This window comes from Hemitrygon akajei, chromosome 10 (genome assembly GCF_048418815.1).
Source record: "Hemitrygon akajei chromosome 10, sHemAka1.3, whole genome shotgun sequence".
In the NCBI taxonomy this organism is placed as follows: domain Eukaryota; kingdom Metazoa; phylum Chordata; class Chondrichthyes; order Myliobatiformes; family Dasyatidae; genus Hemitrygon; species Hemitrygon akajei.
In genome coordinates, this window is record NC_133133.1 from 165063710 (window position 1) to 165086109 (window position 22400).

Sequence of the window (22400 nt, forward strand, 5' to 3'; positions counted from 1 at the left end):
GAAAAAGCATTTGATAGATTGGAATGGGATTTTTTATTTAAGGTATTGGAAAAATATGAGTTAGGAAAATCTTTTATAAAATGGATTAAAACCTTAAATACTAATCCTCAAGCTAAAGTAGTTACAAATGGTCAGATTTCAACACCATTTTGCTTAACGAGGTCAACTAGACAAGGCTGCCCATTATCACCTGCTTTATTTGTATTGGCTATAGAACCATTAGCTGAATTAATTAGAACAGATTCAGACATTGTGGGCTTTAGAGTTAATCAAGAAGAATATAAGATTAACATTTGCTGATGATGTTTTGATTTATTTTACAAACCCATTGCAATCTTTGCAAAGACTCTCTTTTAGATTGGAAGAATATGGGAAAATATCAGGGTATAAAGTAAATTGGGATAAAAGTGAAATTTTACCCCTTACCAAGGGAAATTATAATCAATGTCGATTAGTAACTCAATTTCGATGGCCAATAAATGGGATAAAATATTTAGGTATAAGAGTTGATAATGATGTAAAAAATTTATATAAACAAAATTATTTGCCATTATTAAAAAAAAGAGGATCTTGATAAATGGATGATGTTACCAATAACATTAATAGGTAGAGTTAATGCTGTAAAAATGAATATATTTCCTAGATTGCAATATTTATTCCAAACTTTACCAATACAATTGCCTCAGAAGTTCTTTCAAGAATTGAATAAATATGTAAGGAAATTTCTTTGGAAAGGAAAGATGTCAAGAATATCATTGGAAAAATTGACATGTAAATTTGATTTAGGAGGGTTACAACTTCCAAATTTTAAGAATTATTATAAAGCAAATCAACTTAGATTTATTGTGTCTTTTTTTGATGAAGAAAAACTGGCATGGATTAGAATAGAATTAGATAAGATAGGAGAAAACATATCAGAAGATTTTATATATAAATGGGAATCCAAATGGATACGGGAAAAAAAAGAATCTCCTATATTAAGACACTTGATTGATTTATGGAATAAGGTAAATATGGACGATGAGATAAAGAAATCTTTATTAGCAAAAAGAACTTTAATTCAAAATAGGCTTATTCTTTTACAATGGATAATAAACTTTTACATAATTGATTCCAAAAGGGGATTAAATATATAGGTGATTGTTTTGAAGGAGGTATATTGATGTCATTTGATCAATTAAAAAATAAATATAAAATATCAAACAACACTCTTTTCTGTTATTTTCAATTAAAGGCTTATTTACGAGAAAAGCTGGGTCAAACAATGTTAATGCCAAAACCTAGCGAAATAGAAATATTAATTCAAAAAGGAAAAATTTAAAAATTTACATCCTGTATGTACAATTTGATTCAAAAACAGACAATTAAATCAGGAATTCATAAATCAAGACAAAAATGGGAATCTGATTTGAATATTAAAATTGATGGAAAAAACTGGTCAAGATTATGTTCTGATAGTATGATAAATACAATAAATGTTCAACCTAGATTAGTACAATATAATTTTTTACATCAATTATATATAACACCACGGAAAATAAATAGATTAAATTCAAATATGTCTGACCAATGTTTTCGATGTAATCAAGAAATTGGTACTTTTTTACATTCTACTTGGTCTTGTTTTAAAATTCAATCATTTTGGATAAATCTAATTCTTTTATTGGAACAAATTACTGGAGTACAACTCCCACATAGTCCAATATTATTTTTATTAGGAGACATTGAAGGGACAATACCGAAACTTAAATTGAATAAGTATCAGAAAAAATTTATAAAAATTGCATTGGCAGTAGCCAAAAAAGTTATCGCAGTTACTTGGAAATCTGACTTATATTTAACTATGGATCGTTGGAATAATGAAATATATAGTTGTATTCCACTTGAAAAAATTACATATAACCTAAGAAATGAATATGATATATTTTTGAAAATTTGGCTCCCATACCTACAAAAGATAGGATTAAGTACATAGGTCCTTTGAAGATAAAATTATAAAGTAATTGGGAAAAGTAAAAATTAAAATTAAAATTATTTTGAACTCCAAGGAGCTTTTTTTTTCTTTCTTTAGATAAGGGTTTAAGGGGGGAGGGTCAATATTTTTTTCTCTTTCACTATTTTATCATTACATTTATTCTTTGTAATTTTTTAAAAAATTTAATAAATAAATAAGTAAATAAATAAATAAAGATTTGAAAGACAAGGAAATAGTAGGACCAGGGGAACTGGGCAGATCAGCCAAGATAATTTTGAAAGGACGTGTGGGTTTTGTGGGTCAATTGGCCTACACCTGCTCTATTTTCTTGTTTGTTCTGTTTTTCAAAAATGCCTCTAGTTTCTTAGGAACGCTATAGGAAGCCAAAGTATGGGAAGATCAGGGTGCAAGAAATCTTTAAAAAAAAAAAAAAAAAATTCTTTCCTTTGTGTCATACCATTAATGTTTTTACTCCAGATTCCGGACTTTATTTGTGGCTGGGGAGCATTGCGATCTAGATACTTTGAAATGGGCCAAACAAATCCTCAATGTTCCCGTTCTAGATCATTGGTGGCAAACAGGTGAGTATTGTTGATATTAATAGTTATTTGTAGTGTGTTATTATCACCTGCACAAAGTACATGAAATGTTCTCTTCAGAGGTGCAAGGATTCAGACATTAAGGCACAAGAGAAGCCACTGAGCCTGTCAACTCTGTGCTGCCTCCAAGCAGAGTTATCCCATCAATCCCTTCCTGGTTCTCACTCTACCATTGCCATCATGCTGGGGACACCACGCTAAGTTCAATAAGGAGTGGAGAAGGCCATGCCAGGGACACCATTATTGAGAGGGGGAAATAAGATTCCCACCTGTTGAACCTCCAGCGGAAAGGCTGCAGAATGCAAAAGAGAGAGGCAGGTGGTCCCACAACCAAAGGATCAGTTAAGTGCTCTGCAGCTCCGTCACCTTCAGTTCTGAATGGTGTAGGGCAGATTAATATTTAATGGAAGGATGAGATGCCAGAATATAGAGGATGCTAATGTACGAGGGGTGATTGATAAGTTCATAGCCTAAGGTATGAAGAGTCAATTTTAGAAAACTTAGCACATTTATTTTTCAACATAGTTCCTTCCTACATTTACACACAGTCCAGCGGTCGTGGACCATACGGATCTTGGACCTCCAGAAAGTGTCCACAGCAGGGGTGATTGATAAGTTTGTGGCCCAAGGTAGAACGAGATGAGTTACACAGCTCTTGTTACAAGCACATGCAGTTCAACTCTTTGAGTGATTATGCAGAAAGTTTGAAGTTAATAACTCATCCGGGGTGACTGATAAGTTTGTGGCCTAAGCTAGAAGGAGATGAGTTATTAACCTCAAACTTTCTGCATAATCACTCAAAGAGTTGAACTGCACGTGCATGTAATGAGAGCTGTATAACTCATCTCCTTCTACCCTAGGCCACAAACTTATCAATCACCCCTGCTGTGGACACTTTCTGGAGGTTCAAAATCCGTATGGTCCACGACCGCTGGACTGTGTGTGTAAGTGTAGGAGGGGACTATGATGAAAAATAAATGTGCTAGGTTTTCTAAAATTGGCTCCTTCTACCTTAGGCCACAAACTTATCAATCACCCCTCGTATAATTAATAAGGTTAAAATACTTGAAGCCATGTTCATCCTATGCTAATCCTGGCTGTTCCTTAAGGCTTTGAGTGTCAAAGAAGCCGGTCTTTGACCAGTTTGCTCCACCGCTTGAAGATGTTACAGCACTGCTGCAACACGGGACAGTGATGAAAATCAAATAGCGATAATGCCCTATCCAGAAGATATGAACACATTCAGCATGGATAATTATTAGCCCATACTAGTGGTGACAGGTAATGTATCATAAAGGACACCCTTTGGATGAACTTATGCAAAATTTTCTGTGTTAAGTACAGTATAATGGTTTCCGTGTGGCCATACTACACTATAAATGAGTTCTTACTTGAACAACTGTATGTGTGGACAAGAGAATGATGATGCTGAAATCTGGTGCATCAAACAAAATAATGGAGGAACTCAGTAGATCAGGCAGCATTTGTGGAGGGAGATGGGAAGTCAGTGTTCCAGCTTGTGCCTCTTCATCAAAGCAGGGGTTCCCAACCTTTTCTCAGCAATGGACCCGACATAAATCTAGGGGTCTGTGGACCACAGGTTGGAACCCCTGATCTAGACTGAAAGATAGCCAATATAAAAAGGTGAAGTAAGAACAAGCAAGTGATAGTGGGATCCAGATGAGGAGAGATGGGCAGACACTACACCACCATGTTTGTATTCTGCCTATCTGTAAACCTTAGGCAGGCTTTCAGAAAGCGTGGGTGACAAGGAGAAAGAAATGAAATCTAGACTGCCTGAGTGGAGTGCATCAGTGACCTCCCTTGTACAGTATCAAGGTACAGACTGAAATGGGACACACCAGTGCGACTTGCAATGATCCTGAGGGGCTGGGGTGTTCGGACTTTAGACAGAGTACAAGCCAGTGTATAGCTGTGGTTGGCCTCACTAAAGGTAACTAATCTAACACCAATGATGTAGAAAACCTTAGCTTCTGGATGTATTTCATCAATAATTGGAGGTAGACATGTAGCTTTTAAAAGACTCAGAGCTCTCTCTCCGACTCTGTGTTACTCTCCCCTTGCCTCCCTGTACTTGGTTCATTTTTCTGTAAATCAGTTTGCAGGTAAGCTGGGATTTGGTTGACATCTATGGACTGGCATCAACATTGTGTTTAGAATGCATATCAGGAAATTCCAGTGCAAGGATTTATCAGTCACCAACATTAGTTATGTGTTTTTGTTTTATTCACTTTATATATTTTGGCTCATTCAAATCTATATATGGGTTAAGCTGATAGGCAACAATCAATATAGATGGAAGAATATTTTCTTTATGTAGGCAACACCGAGTTATGATAATGCACTGTAGGGAATTTAAACCTTGTTGCAGGATGTGCAGTGAAATTGCTCTTCTGACATCAGTGAAGATGGTTAAAGTGCTTGAACATTGCAGAAATGCTTACAGCACTGTATTCAAAGGAATTGCAGTGTAACTAGTAATATAGCTCTTATCATGTTTGGTGGGGTATTTTGTTCATTTGGATATTTTTTTGTAAGGCGTGTATGCTATGAAGAGGAGGATGAAAATAATGAGTTAAACCACACAGTAGCAGCTGCTTGGTCCAGACAGCTACTTTTAATAAAATGATGCAAAGTTGGAGCTTGAAAGGTAGAAGAGGTAGATTTTTAAGAATGATCTTTATCAGAAAGATGGAGAAGTTTAGGGAAGGACTGGCTGAGTTTAATGGTGCACAGTCACCACTTACAGAGCAGTAGTTGGGAGTATACAAAATATTGTATGGAGGATGGTAAATGTCTAGAAAGGTTGTAGGGCTGAAAGGGATTGAGTGATAGGGAGGAATGAAACCATAAAGGACTTTGAAAACAGGGATGAAAATTATATTTAACTTCTCATACCTAAATCAGAAAACATATTATACCTTGTTAGAGCCTGAATATACAAACGTTTGTAATAGTTCTTTTTTTAAAATTTCAACAGAAACAGGGTCTCCAATAAGTGCATCTTGTATAGGTCTCGGGAACTCTCTAAATCCTCCTCCTGGACAAGCTGGAAGACCTGTTCCAGGATATAATGGTATAGTATCTTATTCATTTTTTGTGGGCAATTGGTTTGCATCCTTTTATGTTCTAAAGTTTACTTCGAGAGGAATTAGCAACAATGAATGTATAAACATATCTCGGGTTATGAAAGATCTGACTTTTAAAGTTCTGTGTTTTTAAAACCAGCTTCCATATTTTCAGATTATAATGGTTTGTGGTAATTTCTAATGATTTTTGGACTAAAGTCCTTTCCAGCACAAATCATATCAGTTAATGTAAAGTGAAATAAACAGCTTGTAAGCATTTGCCAGATTTGAAATTACTGGGTATTATATCTTTGTTACATTCACAAGAATATAGGTGCAGGAGTAGGCCACCAGGCCCTTCAAGTCTACCTTGTCATTTAATATAATGTGACAGAAATAGTGGCAAAGTTTGAGAGATTTACCATTCTTTGTGAGAATTTTTTAATATAACTCAAAGTCTTAAATAAGTAGAACTTGATTTTTGTAGTTATGTCTTTGTTGAAACTCTCCCACTGTTGGTCTCTTGTCTTGGATACCTCTCTCTCCCTTGTTAGTGAGCGACAGTGCCTGTGGCATGTTAATGTATTCGGATGAACAGTGGGTTTTCATGGACTGTAGATCATGGTCTGTTTGGGGGCTTTGCTGTGTTTGCATCCTGGCTGAAGGGAGGCTGCTGCTTCTGCTGAGGCAGGTGGGGAAGGGTTGATGCTTTGCTCTTGCTTATGCGAGAGAGGCAGGAGGGGTCTTTGGGGTTCTAATGTTTTCCTATCATTCATTCTTTGGGTTTTTTTTTCTGATTTGAGGATGCCTACAGAGAGAAAGAATTTCAGGTTGTATATTGTATGCATTCTCTGTTATTAATTGAACCATTGAAAACATTTCAAAATCTACCCTGTCAGTCCCCCTTCAGATAATAGATTTTTCAGTAAGGTTACTCCTCATTCTTCTGGTAACATGGCGGTGTGCTCAGACACAGTGTCTTCTTCCGCGGAGGTCAGCCAAAGGTGTTATTGTCTTTTTTAAAGGTTTTTTTTTTACAATCGCTAGACCTTACTGGACATTAAGAACTTAAGGTACTGCAGGTCTTCCTCATCAGTGAGATGCTCATTGGCAGAGAAACTGAAGGAGCTGGACTCGGTGTGGACTGTGATGCTGCCTGCAGTGGAGAGGTGTCAATAAGAGGAGATGTGCAAGTTAACAGTGATCATTTTAGTTGTTTTTTTGTGGATCGGAAGACCTTGTTGGACATTGGTGATGTGGAGTGCTGAAGATCAAAATTCTTTGGTTTATTGGTGAACAGCAGGGGTGGATGGTTGGGGAGCTGTACGGACTCAGTTGTAGCAAGCACTAGGCCTCAAACCGCAGTGTCACCTGTTCGTAGCTGCCCAGGGAAGATGTTGTAGTTGGGAGCTCCACTGGAGTGCCAGAGGCGGTGTGGCATAGCATCCATGCTGGAGTTAGTGCTGCCCCCCAGTGTTTGCTTGGCAGAATACAAGCTGTATTGTCCTCGACTGCAGACTGCTGCAACATTTATGGACTCTGGGATTTGGACTATATATTTTTTATGAGACTGTATTTTACTGCTGTCTTATATGTGCTTGCGTACTTGTATATGCCATGTGTTCTTCACCTTGGCCCCGGAATAAAGCTATTTTGTTTGACATGGTTATTCATGTAGGTTTGAATGAAAAATAAATTTGAATTTGAACTTCACACACAAAATACTGGAGGAACTCAGCAGTCCAGGCAGCATCTAGGAAAAGAGTACAGTCGCCGTTTCAGCCCAAATTAATCCCGTATTATGCTTGAAAGGATGGCAATAACACCCCTCTTTGAGCTGTTGTCATTTCTGTTTAAAAAGTGCCATTTAGAAGTTTGAAAAAGTGGACAGTGATATTTAAAGTAAAAATAATATTCAAACCAGAAACTTGGAGAAATTGGTGTATCAGTTTAGCTGATAAGAAATCCTTAAGTTTGGTTACGGCAAAGGCTGGAAATTTTGAGCAACATACACAACGCTGGAGGAACTCAGCAAGTCAGGCGGCATCTATGGAGGGAAATAAATAGTTGCCATAGGCTGAGACCCTTCATCAGTCCTGATGAAAGATCTCATTCTGAAATGTAGACTGCTTATTCTCCTCCATAGATGCTGCTTGATTTGCTAAGTTCCTGTAAAATTTTATGCATGTTGCTTGAGTTCAGTTGATTCTTTTAGAGGTGCTGTGGAAGAAGGATTGGTAGCTTTCTGCATTGCATTGTATAGGTAAATTTCTATTGGTGATTGTACTGGAGGAGCACTGTCTTTTTGAAACTGGAGTACCAGTAATGTGCATTGTATTATATGGCATTAAGCTTTTCAGTGTTGGTACAGCTGTGTTTATCTGAGTATCTGACTTTTTTCAAATGTACAATTTTCATATTTTCACTGTAATGTCATTGATTTACAAAGATATTTTTCACTATAATGTTGAGGGTGCCATCTATATCACATTGTCTTTGACTTCTTTGTCAATATACTTCATGCTTATAAACTCCTCCATCAAATGTTCTTTCAGCCTCTCCAATCTATTCATGCTAAGTAAACCCTATTATCCCTGTAATAATTTTTTAGTAAATTCCCTTCAACACCTTCTGAAATGTCTTTGCATTTTTCCTTGTGTGTGGTGCCCAAAACTGAACATGATAACTCATGTTGCATTTGATTAATAAAATTTTGACAGAAAACAACCTTTAGGCAAATATACATTTCCAAGTCCATTTTTATTTAAATCCAGAATTTCAGATTTCTTGAATTAAAATCACTTAAGCCCAAATTTCCCCACCAGTAGTCTCCTACCTAGGCTTCCCCACACTCATTTTGCTGATAGGTACTGGTCTGATTCACCTTATTGGAGTGTTATGTGGCAGGAGAGCCTGGCTTTTGTAGATGGCATTTTCTAAAGGCAGTTTATAAACCAGCTAAATAAAAGCACAGCTTGTGGATTCCCAGATAGCTGTCTGCAGAATATACAAAATGTCATTGATCTAAAAATTACTAAAAATCACACAGAAAAATCAAATACATTGGCACATTTTAAAATATAACCTTAAAAAGTTCTTCAAAAAATTAAGACCTGACTAAACAATTAATGAATGTAAATTATCTCCTACATAGCATTTAACTATGTGATTTGTCTTTTTCTGTTCAAAGGAATGCAGATGCCCCGCCTTCACTGGTCTAACCTGATGTATGTTTTGCAGGTGGATTCCCCAGTGACAAAGGTTGTAAACTTGCCACAGATTTGCATTCTACCATTGGTTTCCATTAGGATTCCAATGTTCCAGTAACATTCACAAAAGGCTGGTGAAGAGCAACTGATATTTGCTGTCTTGTGCACAAGTGGGAATCTGAGACTGGTCTCACTAATCTGGGGAAATGCCAATCGTTTTTTGTAAAGTCTATGCCATCCTTCCTGGATTTTTCCATCTGTTCTTTCATTTTTACTCTAAAAGCACAACAGTATGGTGAAAATTTGTATTGCACACCTTTGGCCTATCAATTTGAGTACATACAATCACTGATAAATGATAATTTGTGTAAAGCTATCTACAGGGTGTAGAATATCAGATAATTAATGTGACACCTTAAACTCTGATTCCAATGCTGGTGTAGTTTAACATTAAAACTGTCTCAATAATGATACACATTATATCAGGTGAGCCTCACCATCATGTAGCAATTCCAGCTTAGATATTTCCTTTTGTTTTGTCCCATTGCTGTGCTAAATGCTTTCATAAATGTCTGTCTTTGTAGATTAAAATGAAGTTTTGTGTTTGTAATGTATTGATGTCACATATCACAAAAAGGAGCAATGCACCAAATTGCAGTCCAAATTATTCAGGACAGTTAAGTGTTTTGAAATCATACAAAATAAAAAAATCAAGCTGCATAGATAGTTATGTGCTTTATAAATCTGATTTATTTATTGAGATAACTGCCGAATGGGCCTTTCTAACCCTTCGAGCTGTGTCACCCAGCAATCCCCCGATTTAATCCTAACCTAATCACGGGACAATATGCAATGACCAATTAACTTACCCACTGGTACATCTTTGGACTGTGGGAGGAAACTGCAGCACCTGGAGGAAAGCCACACAGTTATGGGGAGAATGTACAAACTCCTTACAGGCAGCAGTGGGAATGGAACCTGCGTCACTGGTACTGTAAAGCTTTGTGCTAACCACTACTCTATCCTGCCGCTTTACCTTCGTACTTCATAACACAGGAATAGGTGTGGCAGAAAGGATATTTTGATAACCACCTTTAAGACCAGAGCACATAATTAATTTAAAAAATAATTAATTAAGTGTAAATGTTTTAAAGTGGGTGAAAGAAAAAACACAATTATTGGCAGAATTGTCCAGGGTGAAAACTGGCATTGATCACAGCACTAGTATACCCTATCCCAGTGCATGTCACATTTGAACTATTTAACCTCCTTTCATGATTCTTATCATAATGGCCTGGAAACCGTGATATAGTTGTTCAATCAGTGAATCACTATAAAGAAAAACAAATTATTCTGACTGATGTATTTTTCTAGTTCATGACTTTGGATATCAGAGATTTTCTTTGTATTTATTTTGTTGATATCCACAAAAAAAGTTTTTAAATATAACTTTTGATAGGTTTCCAGTAGTATGGTTAATTTGGTTATTAAAGGTACTTAATTTCCAAAACAGCCACATTAAAAGTAAACATCAAGACCTGTAATAATTGTGATCAGGTATTAATTTATTTGGATGATCAACGTTTAATCTGGTTTTATTAACATGACTTCATATTCTATTCAATTTATAGCAGTGATTTTGGGCCATGACATGAAAGAAGTGAACCGCAATGAACTGGGGAATATTGCGGTCAAGTGAGTGCTAATTACTTTTCCAGTGTGCTTTCGACATTGTTGTTCCGTCTTAACAGGAGGGGCCTGTTTGGGAGAAGAAGCCCTCAACTTTTGTAATAGGATACCACCCCAGGGGGGCCCACATGAGTGGCAGCAGAGCTATTGATTGATATGCAGGAACGTAATAGAAGAGTACTGAAAGCATCGACTTTGAATGTAAAGAATGAAAAGCTATTGCATGGCTTATTCTTGCAAATGTTTTTATTGTGAATAGTTTATTTTGTTCAGAAATATTATTAGGTCTTCAAACACACAAGGATCAGTTCTTCAGTTTTAGTCTAGACCATGCCATTCTTAAGAATAAGTAATTACACGTGAATCTGACCATATGTCTGAGTATATTTCTTGGGGTTGTGGGTATGACTTTTTTTTAACTATTTTAGTTGACCTTGAATGATGGTAGTGAGAGGTATTTCCATAAATAATTGGACATATGTTTCCAATATTGAGGTTAAGAAATGGCAGCTTTTGTCCGAGCAAAATGATTTGGAGGAATCATGATGTTCGTATCCACCACTTCCCTTGTCCACAATGGTGACAGAGGCTGTGGGTTTTTGAGGTGTTGCTGTGTTGTAATTCTTATGCAACATAGCCACAGTACACCGATGCTAGAGTAAGTGGTTGTAAAGGCTATTGAACAGATGCTTTGACAGATTGTGCAGTTGGAGGTTTAGAGAAATGGCAAAGAAGAAGAGCTGAGTCAAAAAAAAGATCAGTTGTTATTATATCAAATGGCAGGGTAGGCTTGAGCTAGGGGACCTATTCCTGCTGTTATTGACTTGTGTGGCTGCAGAAGCACTGAGGAAAGTGTATCTCTTATATTCCACCAAAATCATGATTTCTGTCTTGTAGAAGAGACTATTTTGCACTTGTGGAGTTTTTGTAGCTTTGCGGTCTGGTTATGTTATTGGACCAGCAGTCTGAGTTCTGGACTATTTATCGAGGGATGTGTGTTCAAATCCCAAAATGGTTGTTGGGGAATTTAAAATTAAAATAATATCTGGACCTTAAAAGATGGTTTCAGTAATGGTAAGCTCAGACCATTGGATTGTGGCAGGAACTCATTTGGTTCAGTGATGTCCTTCAAGTAAAAACATTATTGTTTTTACCCATTTTACCCTGTAAAGGAGTCCAGACTCATTATCTGCCTTCTCAGTTGATGAGAAATGAGGGAAGGAATTGCCTATCATTGAATGAAATTTTAAAAATCCTATGTAGTCCAATGGATGTTTATGGAGAGAGATTCGGCAATTGTGTCTTTTTATGTCATGAGCAGGCAATTATTTATAGATTGTCCAAGTCCAGTGTCATTGCCTGCCAGTTTTTGTACTGTGTGAATGAGTGTCTGAAGAATTTCAAAATCATCAGGATTCAATTCTATGACACCTTTTTATGAAGGAGATTGTGTTTTTGAAGTTGTTTGCCAAGGATGCTGGAATTTGGATTTTCAGTGGGTATGTTTGGAGCCCACAGAGATTACACCTTCCTCATTGACTTCAGTATTATAAGCCTTCCTTGGTGCCACAGCTCATCATATGGAAATAATTTTCAGCCAAAATTAAATTTGAGCAATGTGAATTAAGCATTTGCACTAAAAAGACATGGATTAAAATTTTACATAAAATTCTAAATGATCAAAAAAAAATTGGTAGCTTCAGTTTAAAAGTTTAAATAAACATGTTGTAACTCATAACAAAGGACAAATAACAGATGTGACATTTTCTAATGAATATTTGCAATAATATGGGTATTTGGGAATGTCTCCATCTCAGTTGACATCGGTGTAAGTGACGCAGCAATGTCGTGTCTAGTCACATTGTGTGATATAGTTTTCTGTAGTTAACATGGAAAAATACAATTTCAATCACATATTAATTTGGCAGCAAGGAAAAAATAATAAAAGCTAAAATGGCCTTTGAATTTCATCATTGTCCCCAAAAAAAGAGAAAATGTACAGATGAAATAATTGTGTTAATGTTACTCATATTTTCTGAATGTGTTAAAATCAGATGTGAGTAAACTTGGATTTACTGCTGTATGGAATTTGTGAACCTTAGCATTAGTTTTCTCATGTTCTATTCACCCAAATCTCAGAAATCTCAGAAATAGCTTTCTGAGGAGACTTTCAACTATGTTAACCTGACTCAATTTGCACACTTCTCTCATAGGGATAGAGGAAAAAAAACACTGCAGACCAATTCCACTTGCTGGTTTGAATGCAGAAGTCACATGTATCAGAAATGGAGAGTTGTCCACTTCAGGCTATGCTAAGCTTTTAACACGACACTGAGCAGCAAAGTATAAAGTGGCATTTCTCAGCATGCAAGATCACTCTGACTGGTTCTGAGAACAGTGTGGAAAAGCTGTTGTTTTTTAAACCACATAAACGCCAACTAATGGTTATACTATACTCAAAGACAGCCACCTTCATTCAAACCTTACACCAGGATCCTTGCAGGCAACCTCCACAGAAAATTGCCATAAAATGTCACTGCTTTGCAAATGTCAATAGGTCAATGGAACTTTTATGTTTTTACTTGCATGAGGCATTTGGCTATGGTATGGCTTCTAAAATTGCTGACAGTGTGACCTTACAGAAGCTTCCCTGGTAACCTCCTGTCATGAGAGGCTTTGACAAGGAGGTTGCCTGCTGAGTGCGCTGTCCTTCAGATGCTCATGCAGGTTCCCTTGGGGAGGACCGTGATATCCAGCTAACATCACAGCAATATGCACTCATTCCTTACTGACATTCCCTCTTAATTAAAAAGTGCTGATTATATTGTGGCATGGCTTTTTAAAAGTAACTTCCTGAGGTCTCAGAACAGGTGTTATCAATAGAAATTCAAACCCCAATGCCAGTTGTTCCTGGATCAGTAGAATTATGTGTGACTAATAATTTGGATAGGTGTGAATAAATTTGGTCCTTTAGTTTTGAAAAAGCGCTTCATGAAATCATGGAAGGATTGCTAATGCAATTTTAATGTCAGACAAATTTCAAGGCTGCTGTTTCACTTTTAACTTTCCCTAATTCTGGTGAAAACCTGCTGAATATATACAACATTTTTTGTATTAGCATAATAATAGTACTGGCTTGTTTCCATTTCTGCTTATTACAAGCTAGTTTTCCTGTTTTAATGCCATTGTTTCCTTTAAGGTTACCTTTGCCTCCAGGTTCGTTGACAACACTTTGGGAAAATGACAAGTGTTTTAAAGAGCTTTACTTTACTAAATATCCAGTAAGTATGATACTTTATGAAAATCACTTACTATTAAATGCAGTTTACAAGATGAGTGGATTGGATTTTTGGATGCTTAATATGAAAGTGTTAATGCTGGTGTTTGAAATAGAGTTCTTGAAATCTAGAAGGCACTTCAAGCCCCCCTCCCCCCCCCATCCTGCAGCAGAAGCAGGTGAGAAGGAAAATAATTCCTTCTATATCCTATTGTTTCAGACCATACAAGCTCAATCCAAAGTTAATTTATTCCTTTTAGCAGACAAGAGAGGACCCACTGGATGATAAGAAGCTTTTCCTTTAAGCATGAAAATGCAGCATTTATTTAGTCAACCTGACAGTGGTCATCATCAGAACTGAAAATCAAGAATGCGGCTTGAACTGTCAAAAGTGAAAATGGTTCTCTGCTCTCCTGGGCTACAATGATTCATCAAGCCAAGATTCCCTTTCTCTTCACAACATTCCTGAATTACAAATTCACCCTTCCTTCAGTTATGTGTTTGTATTGCTGAGTGGCCTGAAACAGCAGTTCCTCAGATTCCAGGATTGCCAGCATGAGCATGCTTGTTTATTTCTTTGGATCCAAAATCGGCTAAGTGATAGGCAGAGGGTAGTAATGGCAAGATGCTGTTCTAATTGGGAGTCCATGATCAGTGGTGTGTCAAAGGGATGGATGCTGGGACCTTTGTTCTTCATGAAGTATATTAATGACTTGGCTGTGAATGTAGGAATGTGTCTAGTAAGTTTGTGCATAACATGAAAATTGCTGGTGTCGTTAATAACAAAAAAGGTTGTCTAAGATTACAGCAGAACATGGATTGTTTGGAAACTTGGACAGAATATTGCAGATGGAATTTAATCCTGACAAGTGCAAGATGATACATTTTAGGAAGTCACAAGGTTAGGATGTACAGAATTGGATACTAAGGAATGTTGATGAACAGAGGGACCTTGGGTTCAAGTCCATAATTCCCTTAAAGTGATAACTAGAATGGTAGTTAAGACGGCGAAGAAAGCATATGGCATGCTTGCCAGGACATAGAATGTAAGTATTGTGATTATAGACATTTGGATTGGCTACACTGGGCGTATTGTGTGCAGTTTTGGTTGCCACGCTATAGGAGTGGTTGTACTGGAGAGGTTGCAGAAGAGACTCACCAGGATGTTTCTAGGGCTGGTGGATTTCAGTCATGGGGAAGCAATTGGATGTGATGGATTTCCTTGGCATGAAGGAGGCAGAGGGCTTACCTGACAGCGAGATAGATAAAATTGAGGAGTAGGGGTGTCAAAAGCAAGAGGGCATATGTCTGAGGCAAGAGGGATGACAGACATACTGTCACAATTTTTAAGAGGCATTGAGACAAGCACTTGAATAGATAAGGTATGGAAGGATATGGAACTACATTGGAAACCAGGATTAACTTAGATGGGCACAGTGGTTGGCATGGATGTAGTAGGTTGTAAAGTCTGTTTCCGTACTGTTCAACTGACTCTATAACCCAGCAGCTTTACTGGTGTAGGTCACGTAGTTAGTGCTAGAACTTAAATAGAGAATAACCAGGCTACTAACAGTGTACTAACATGAATCGAACCGGTAATCAGTAGCTTGGTACCTTTATTTTTGCTTTACTTGAGAGGCTGTGTTGATACTTAAAAAATTGGGGCTTATTCATAAACTACACTCACGTACAACTCATAATGATAATTCAACAGAATGGCATCAGTTAGAGTGAACTTCCATCCATTTTTTTAAAACTTTTATGTCAATCCAGGGTTACTATGATACAATGGACGCTGGCTATATGGATAATAATGGATATTTGTACGTCATGTCTCGGGTGGATGATGTAATAAATGTTGCAGGTCATAGGATTTCAGCTGGAGCTATTGAAGAGGTAAAATTACTTAATATTTTCTCTTAATCTTAACTCAAACTTTCTTGTAGTTAACTGATAGCAGTATTTTGTCATGAATTACTTATTTTTTTAAATTAAAATAACTCGATATAATATATTGAATATATTTATTGACATTCTTTCAGTCGATTATCACTCACCCAGCAGTAGCAGACTGTGCAGTGCTGGCCTTCGAGGATCCTGTAAAGGGACATGTTCCACTAGCCTTGTGTGTTTTAAAGACCGGTAGGGGGATGATTAATCTCACCTTTCAGTGCTACACAGCTTCAGTTTACATAGCAGAGAAACAAGGTAATCACATTTTTCTACATAAAATTATGTATGAACAGGTGTAACTGAGACAACTGAAAAACTTTCAGAAGAGATAGTTAAAATTGTTCGAGATTCCATTGGTCCAGTCGCTGCATTCAGGAAAACAGTTTTTGTACCGGAGTTACCAAAGACACGTTCTGGCAAGATACCTCGATCGGCACTTTCAGCAGTTATAAATGGCAAGCCTTTCTCAGTAAGTTCACGTTTGATTGTTTTAAATATAAGTTAATACAATGCTGGAAAATTGAGGACTTTTATGGGTTTACTCAGGTTTTCTTACCTGGAGCTTTGTTGTTGTTCTGAAATATGAATAAGTAGTTTGTGAAGGGGAACACTTCACATCTAGTGATCACAATGCCATTAGTTTCAAAGTAAATATGGAAAAAACATAGGTCTGGGTCATGGATTGAGATTCTAAATTGGAAAGGGCCAATTTTCATGGTATCATAAATGATCTGGCAAGTGTGGATTGGAAAAGGCTGTTTTCTGACAAAGGTATACTTGGTAAGTGGGAGGCCTTCAAAAGTGAACACTTGAGAGTACAAAGATTGTATGTGACTGTCAGAAAAAAGGAAAATATTCCAGGTGTAGAGAATCTTGGTTTTCAAGAGATACTGAGGCTCTAGTTAAGTTTTTTAAAGAAAGTGTGTAGTAGCTACAGGCAGATAGGAAGAAATGATATGCTTATTGAGGTGTAAGAATAGGGGTATGCCATTTGGAGGTTTGGATGTCATTGGCTTGGATTTTCAGAAGACATTTGATAAGGTGTCTTGTTACATGAGGTTGCTTCACAAAATAAAATCCCACGGCATTACAAGAAACATTACATGGATAGAGGAATGACTGACAGGCAGGAGGGAGTGAGTGGGAATAAAGTGGGCATTTTCTGGTTGGCTGTCAATGACTAGTGGTGTTCCTCAGAGGTCAATATTGGGACTGCTACATTTCACACTGTCAATGATTTAGATAATGGAATCAGTGACTTTGTGGCAAAATTGCATATGACGCAAAGATAGATGGAGGGGTCGGTAGTGCTGAGAATGCAATGCAATTACAGAAGGATTTAGACAAATTGGAAGAATGAGCAAAAAGTGGCAGATGGAATACAGTGTTGGGAAATGTATGATAATGCATTTTGGTAAAATAAATATAAGTGCAGACTATTATCTAAATGGGGAGAAAATTGAAGCATCAGAGCTGCAACGAGACTTGGGAGGCAGATGCAATGTTGGTATTCATTTCAAAGGGAGTAGAATATAGAAACATAGAAAACCTACAGCACAATACAGGCCCTTCGGCCCACAAAGTTGTGCCGAACATGTCCGTACCTTAGAAATTACTAGGTTTACCCATAGCCCTCTTTTTTCTAAGCTCCGTGTATCTATCCAAAAGTCTCTTAAAAGACCCTATCATATCCGCCTCCACCACTGTTGCTGGCAGCCCATTCCACGCACTCACCACTCTGAGTAAAAAAACTTACCCCTGACATCTCCTCTGTACCTACTCCCCAGCACCTTAAACCTGTGTCCTCTTGTGGCAACCATTTCAGCCCTGGGGAAAAAGCCTCCGACTATCCATACTATCAATGCCTCTCATCATCTGCACACCTCTATCAGGTCACCTCTCATCCTCCGTCGCTCCAAGGAGAAAAGGCCAAGTTCACTCAACCTATTCTCATAAGGCATGCTCCCCAATCCAGGCAACATCATTGTAAATCTCCTCTGCACCCTTTCTATAGCTTCCACATGTTTCCTGTAATGAGGCAACCAAAACTGAGCACGGTACTCCAAGTGGGGTCTGACTAGGGACCTATATAGCTGCAACATCACCTCTTGGCTCCTAAATTCAATTCCACGATTTATGAAGGCCAATACACCGTATGCCTTCTTAACCAGAGTCGACTTATGCAGCTAATTTGAGCGTCCTATGGACTTGGACCCCAAGATCCTTCTGATCCTCCACATTGCCATGAGTCTTACCATTAATTCTATATTCTGCCATCATATTTGACCTACCAAAATGAACTACTTCACACTTATCTGGGTTGAACTCCATCTGCCATTTCTCAGCCCAGTTTTGCATTCTATCAATGTCCCGCTGTAACCTCTGACAGCCCTCCATACTATCCACAACACTCCAACCTTTGTGTCATCAGCAAACTTACTAACCTATCCCTCCACTTCCTCATCCAGATCATTTATAAAAATCACGAAGAGTAGGGGGTCCCAGAATAGATCTCTGAGGCACACCACTGGTCACTGACCTCCATGCAGAATATGACCCGTCTACAACCACTCTTTGCCTTCTGTGGGCAAGCCATTGCTGGATCCACAAAGCAATGTCCCCTTGGATCCCATGACTCCTTACTTTCTCAATTAACCTTGCATGGGGTACCTTATCAAATGCCTTGCTGAAACTGATATATACTACATCTACTGCTCTTCCTGCATCAATGTGTTTAGTCACATCCTCAAAAAATTCAATCAGGCTTGTAAGGAACAACCTGCTCTTGACAAAGCCATGCTGACTATTCCTAATCATATTATACCTCTCCAAATGTTCATAAATCCTGCTTCTCAGGATATTCTCCATCAACTTACCAACCACTGAGGTAAGACTCACTGGTCTATAATTTCCTGGGCTTTCTCTACTCCCTTTCTTGAATAAAGGAACAACATCCGCAACCCTGCAATCCTCCGGAATCTCTCCCATCCCCACTGATGATGCAAAGATCATCACCAGAGGCTCAGCAATCTCCTACCTCGCCTCCCACAGTAGCCTGGGGCACATCTCATGCGGTCCCAGCGACTTATCCAACTTGATGCTTTCCAAAAGCTCCAGCAGATCAACTTTCTTAATATCTACATGCTCAAGCTTTTCAGTCTGCTGCAAGTCATCGCTACAATCACCAAGATCCTTTTCCATAGTGAATACTGAAGTAAGGCATTCATTAAGTACCTCTGTTATTTCCTCTGGTTCCATACACACTTCCCCACTGTCACACTTGATAGGTCCTGTTCTTTCACGTCTTATCCTCTTGCTCTTCACATACTTATAGAATGTCTTGGGGTTTTCCTTAATCCTGCCCACCAAGGCTTTCTGATAGCCCCTTCTGGCTCTCCTAATTTCCTTAAGCTCCTTCCTGTTAGCCTTATAATCTTCTAGATCTCTAATATTACCCAGCTCTCTGAACCTTTTGTAAGCTTTTCCTTTCTTCTTGACTAGCTTTATTACAGCCTTTGTACGCCACAGTTCCTGTACCCTACCATAACTTCCGTCTCATTGGAACGTACCTATGCAGAATTCCACACAAATATCCCCTGAACATTTGCCACATTTCTTCCGTACTTTTCTGAGAACATCTCTTTCTAATTTAAGCTTCTGATTTGCTGCCTGAAAGCCTCATAATTCCCCTTACTCCAATTAAACATTTTTCTACCGTGTCTGTTCCTATCTCTCTCCAATGCTATTGTGAAGGAGATAGAATTATGATCACTCCCACTGAGAGATCTGACACCTGACCAGGTTCATTTCCTAATACCAAATCAAGTACAGCCTCTACTCTTGTAGGTTATCTACATATTGTGTAAAGAAACCTTCCTGAACACACCTAAGAAACTTCACCCCATCTAAAGCCCTTGCTTTAGGGAGATGCCAGTTGATATTTGGGAAATTAAAATCTCCCATCACAACAACTCTGTTATTATCACACCTTTCCAGGATCTGTTTCCCTATCTGCCCCTTGATATCCCTGTTACTATTGGGCGGCCTATAAAAAACACCCAGTAAAGTTATTGACCCCTTCCTGTTCCTAACCGCCACCCACAGAGACTCCGTAGACAATCCCTTCATGGCGTCTGCCTTTTCTGCAGCCGTGACACTATCTCTGATCAACAGTGCCACGTCCCCACCTATTTTGCCTCCCTCCCTGTCCCCAAACTCTCCCCAGTAGCCTTAGCAAACCTCCCCACCAGAATATTGGTCCCCCTGGGATTCAAGTTCCCTTAGGAGCTGCAGCTCCACACACCGGGTGCAGATATGGCCTTCCGGAACTTTAGCAAGGCATTTAACAAAGTCCTGCATGGGAGGTTGGTCAAAAAGGTACAGTTCCTTGGCATTCAAGATGAGGTAGTAAATTGGATTCAACATTGGCTTTTTGGGAGATGCCAGAGAGTGTGCTAGTAGATAGTTGCCTCTCTGACTTGAGGCCTGTGACTAGTGGAGTACTGCAGGAGTCAGTGCTGGGTCCATTTTTCTTTGTCATCTAAATCAATGATCTGGATGATAATGTGGTTAACTGGTTCAGCAAATTTGCAGATGACACCAAGATTGGGGGTGCAGTGGGCAGCAAAGAAGGCTATCGTGGCTTGCAGTGGGATCTGGACCAGCTAGAAATGTGGGCTGAAAAATGACAGATGGAATTTAATGCAGACAAGTCTGAGGGTTTGCACTTTGGTAGGACCAACCAGGGTAGGTCTTACACAGTGAACAGTAGGGCACTGAGGAATTTTGTAGAACAAAGTGATCTGGGAATATAGGTCCATAATTCATTGAAAGTGGCCTTTACAGGTAGATAGGGACATTAGAAAAGCTGTTGGCACATTGGCCTTCATAAATCGAAAATATTGAACACAGGAGATGGGATGTTATGTTAAATTTGAATAAGACATTGGTGAGGCCTAATTTGGAGTATTGTGTGTAGATTTGGTCACTTACCTACAGGAATGATATAAATAAGCTTGAAAGGGTACAGAGAAAATTTACAAGGATGCTGCTGGGTCTGGCGGAGCTGAGTTATAAGATTGAATAGGTTAGGACTTTCTTCCTTGGAATGTTGAATATTGAGAAGAGATTTGATAGACATATACAAAATTATGAGGGGTATTGATAAGGTAAATGCAAGCAGGATTTTTCCACTGTGTTTGGGCAGGACTGCAACCGGAGGTCATGGTTAAGGGTAAAAGGTGAAAAGTTTAAGGGGAACATGAGGGGAAAGGTATTCACTCAGAGGGTTGTCAGATTGTGAATGCAAGTGGTTCATGTGAGCTCGATTTCAATGTTTAAGATAAGTAGGACTCTAGTTTGATCTGTTGGCTGCAGTGACATCTCTAGTGCACTGAATTGTCTCCTTTGAAAGTAGTTGAGCTAATTTGGTAAAGGATGACAGATCTAAACTATAGATTAGAAGCAGAAGAAAGTATAACAGTATGGTTGTTAAAAATAAAAAAGTCATTGTATATCAATACATGATTAGATGTTGTGCATTTAATGCAACATAACTTTTACTATCTGCAACATTTTTGCTTCACGGTTGATAGATTAAAAGTAAAAATAATAAATGGGAATTAAGAAATGGGTAGCAAATAAAATGTAGGAAAAAATAGTTGCAGAAACTGCCAAGAAGAATATCCTGAATGAATAATTGGGGAAAAGCAATGTAAAAGTGCTTTAAATCTATATTGTTTATGTATTGCACTGCACTGCTTTTGCAAAACTACACATTTCACGACAAATGTCAGTGACAATAAACCTGATATCTTGGAATTGCTCATAATTCAATGTATATTCTGAGAAATAAATTTAAGAATTATCTTAAAGTTCCAAATAAATTAAGTACATATATGTCATCATATACAATCCTGAGATTTGATTTCTTGCAGGCATACTCAATAAGTCCAATAACTGTAATAGAATCAATGAAAGACTGCACACAACAGGGTGGACAATCAGTTTGTGAAAGACAACAAACTGTACAAGTACAAAAGAAATAATAATAAGCAGTACATAGCAAGAACATGAGATGAAGAGTGTTTGAAAGAGAGTCCATAGGTTGTGGGGACAGATCAGTGATGGGGCGAATGAAGTCATCCCCTCTGGTTCAGGAGCCGGATAGTTGTGGGGTAATAACTGTTCCTGAACCTGGTGGTGTGAGTCCTGAGGCTCCTGTACCTTCTTCCTGATGGCAGTAATGAGAAAAGTGCTTCACCTGGGTGGTGGGGGTCTCTGATGGTGGATGCTGCTTTCCTGTGACAACACTCCATGTGGAGAGGGATTTACTCTTGATGTACTGGACTTTATCCACTATTTTCTTTTGTATTTTCCATTCAAGGGCATTAATGTTTCTACACCGGGCTGTGATGCAGCCTGTTATTATACTCTCCACCACAAATTTACAGAATTTTGTCAAAGTTTTAGATGTTATGCTGAATCTTTGCAAACTTCTAAGGAAGTAGAATTGCTGCCCTGCCTTCTTCATAATTGCACTTGCATGCTGGTCTTTGGCCAGGTCCTCTGAAATGATAACACTGAAGAATTCAAAGTTGCTGACTCTCA

The 22400-nt window shown here is 38.2% G+C and overlaps 1 protein-coding gene across 2 annotated transcripts in view; it reads left to right on the forward strand.

Moving 5' to 3' along the window:
• acss3 (acyl-CoA synthetase short chain family member 3) overlaps window positions 1-22400 on the forward strand; it is a 92686-nt gene that overhangs the window by 63797 nt on the left and 6489 nt on the right. Inside the window, exons 9-16 of one of the 2 annotated variants that reach the window (XM_073059612.1) lie at window positions 2453-2556; window positions 5576-5671; window positions 8904-8924; window positions 10504-10567; window positions 13761-13842; window positions 15612-15734; window positions 15881-15980; window positions 16085-16260. In XM_073059612.1, coding sequence (XP_072915713.1) covers window positions 2453-2556; window positions 5576-5671; window positions 8904-8924; window positions 10504-10567; window positions 13761-13842; window positions 15612-15734; window positions 15881-15980; window positions 16085-16260 — 766 coding nt within the window. The remainder of the gene's footprint in view (window positions 1-2452; window positions 2557-5575; window positions 5672-8903; window positions 8925-10503; window positions 10568-13760; window positions 13843-15611; window positions 15735-15880; window positions 15981-16084; window positions 16261-22400) is intronic. The other variant, XM_073059613.1, reaches the window with a different exon arrangement.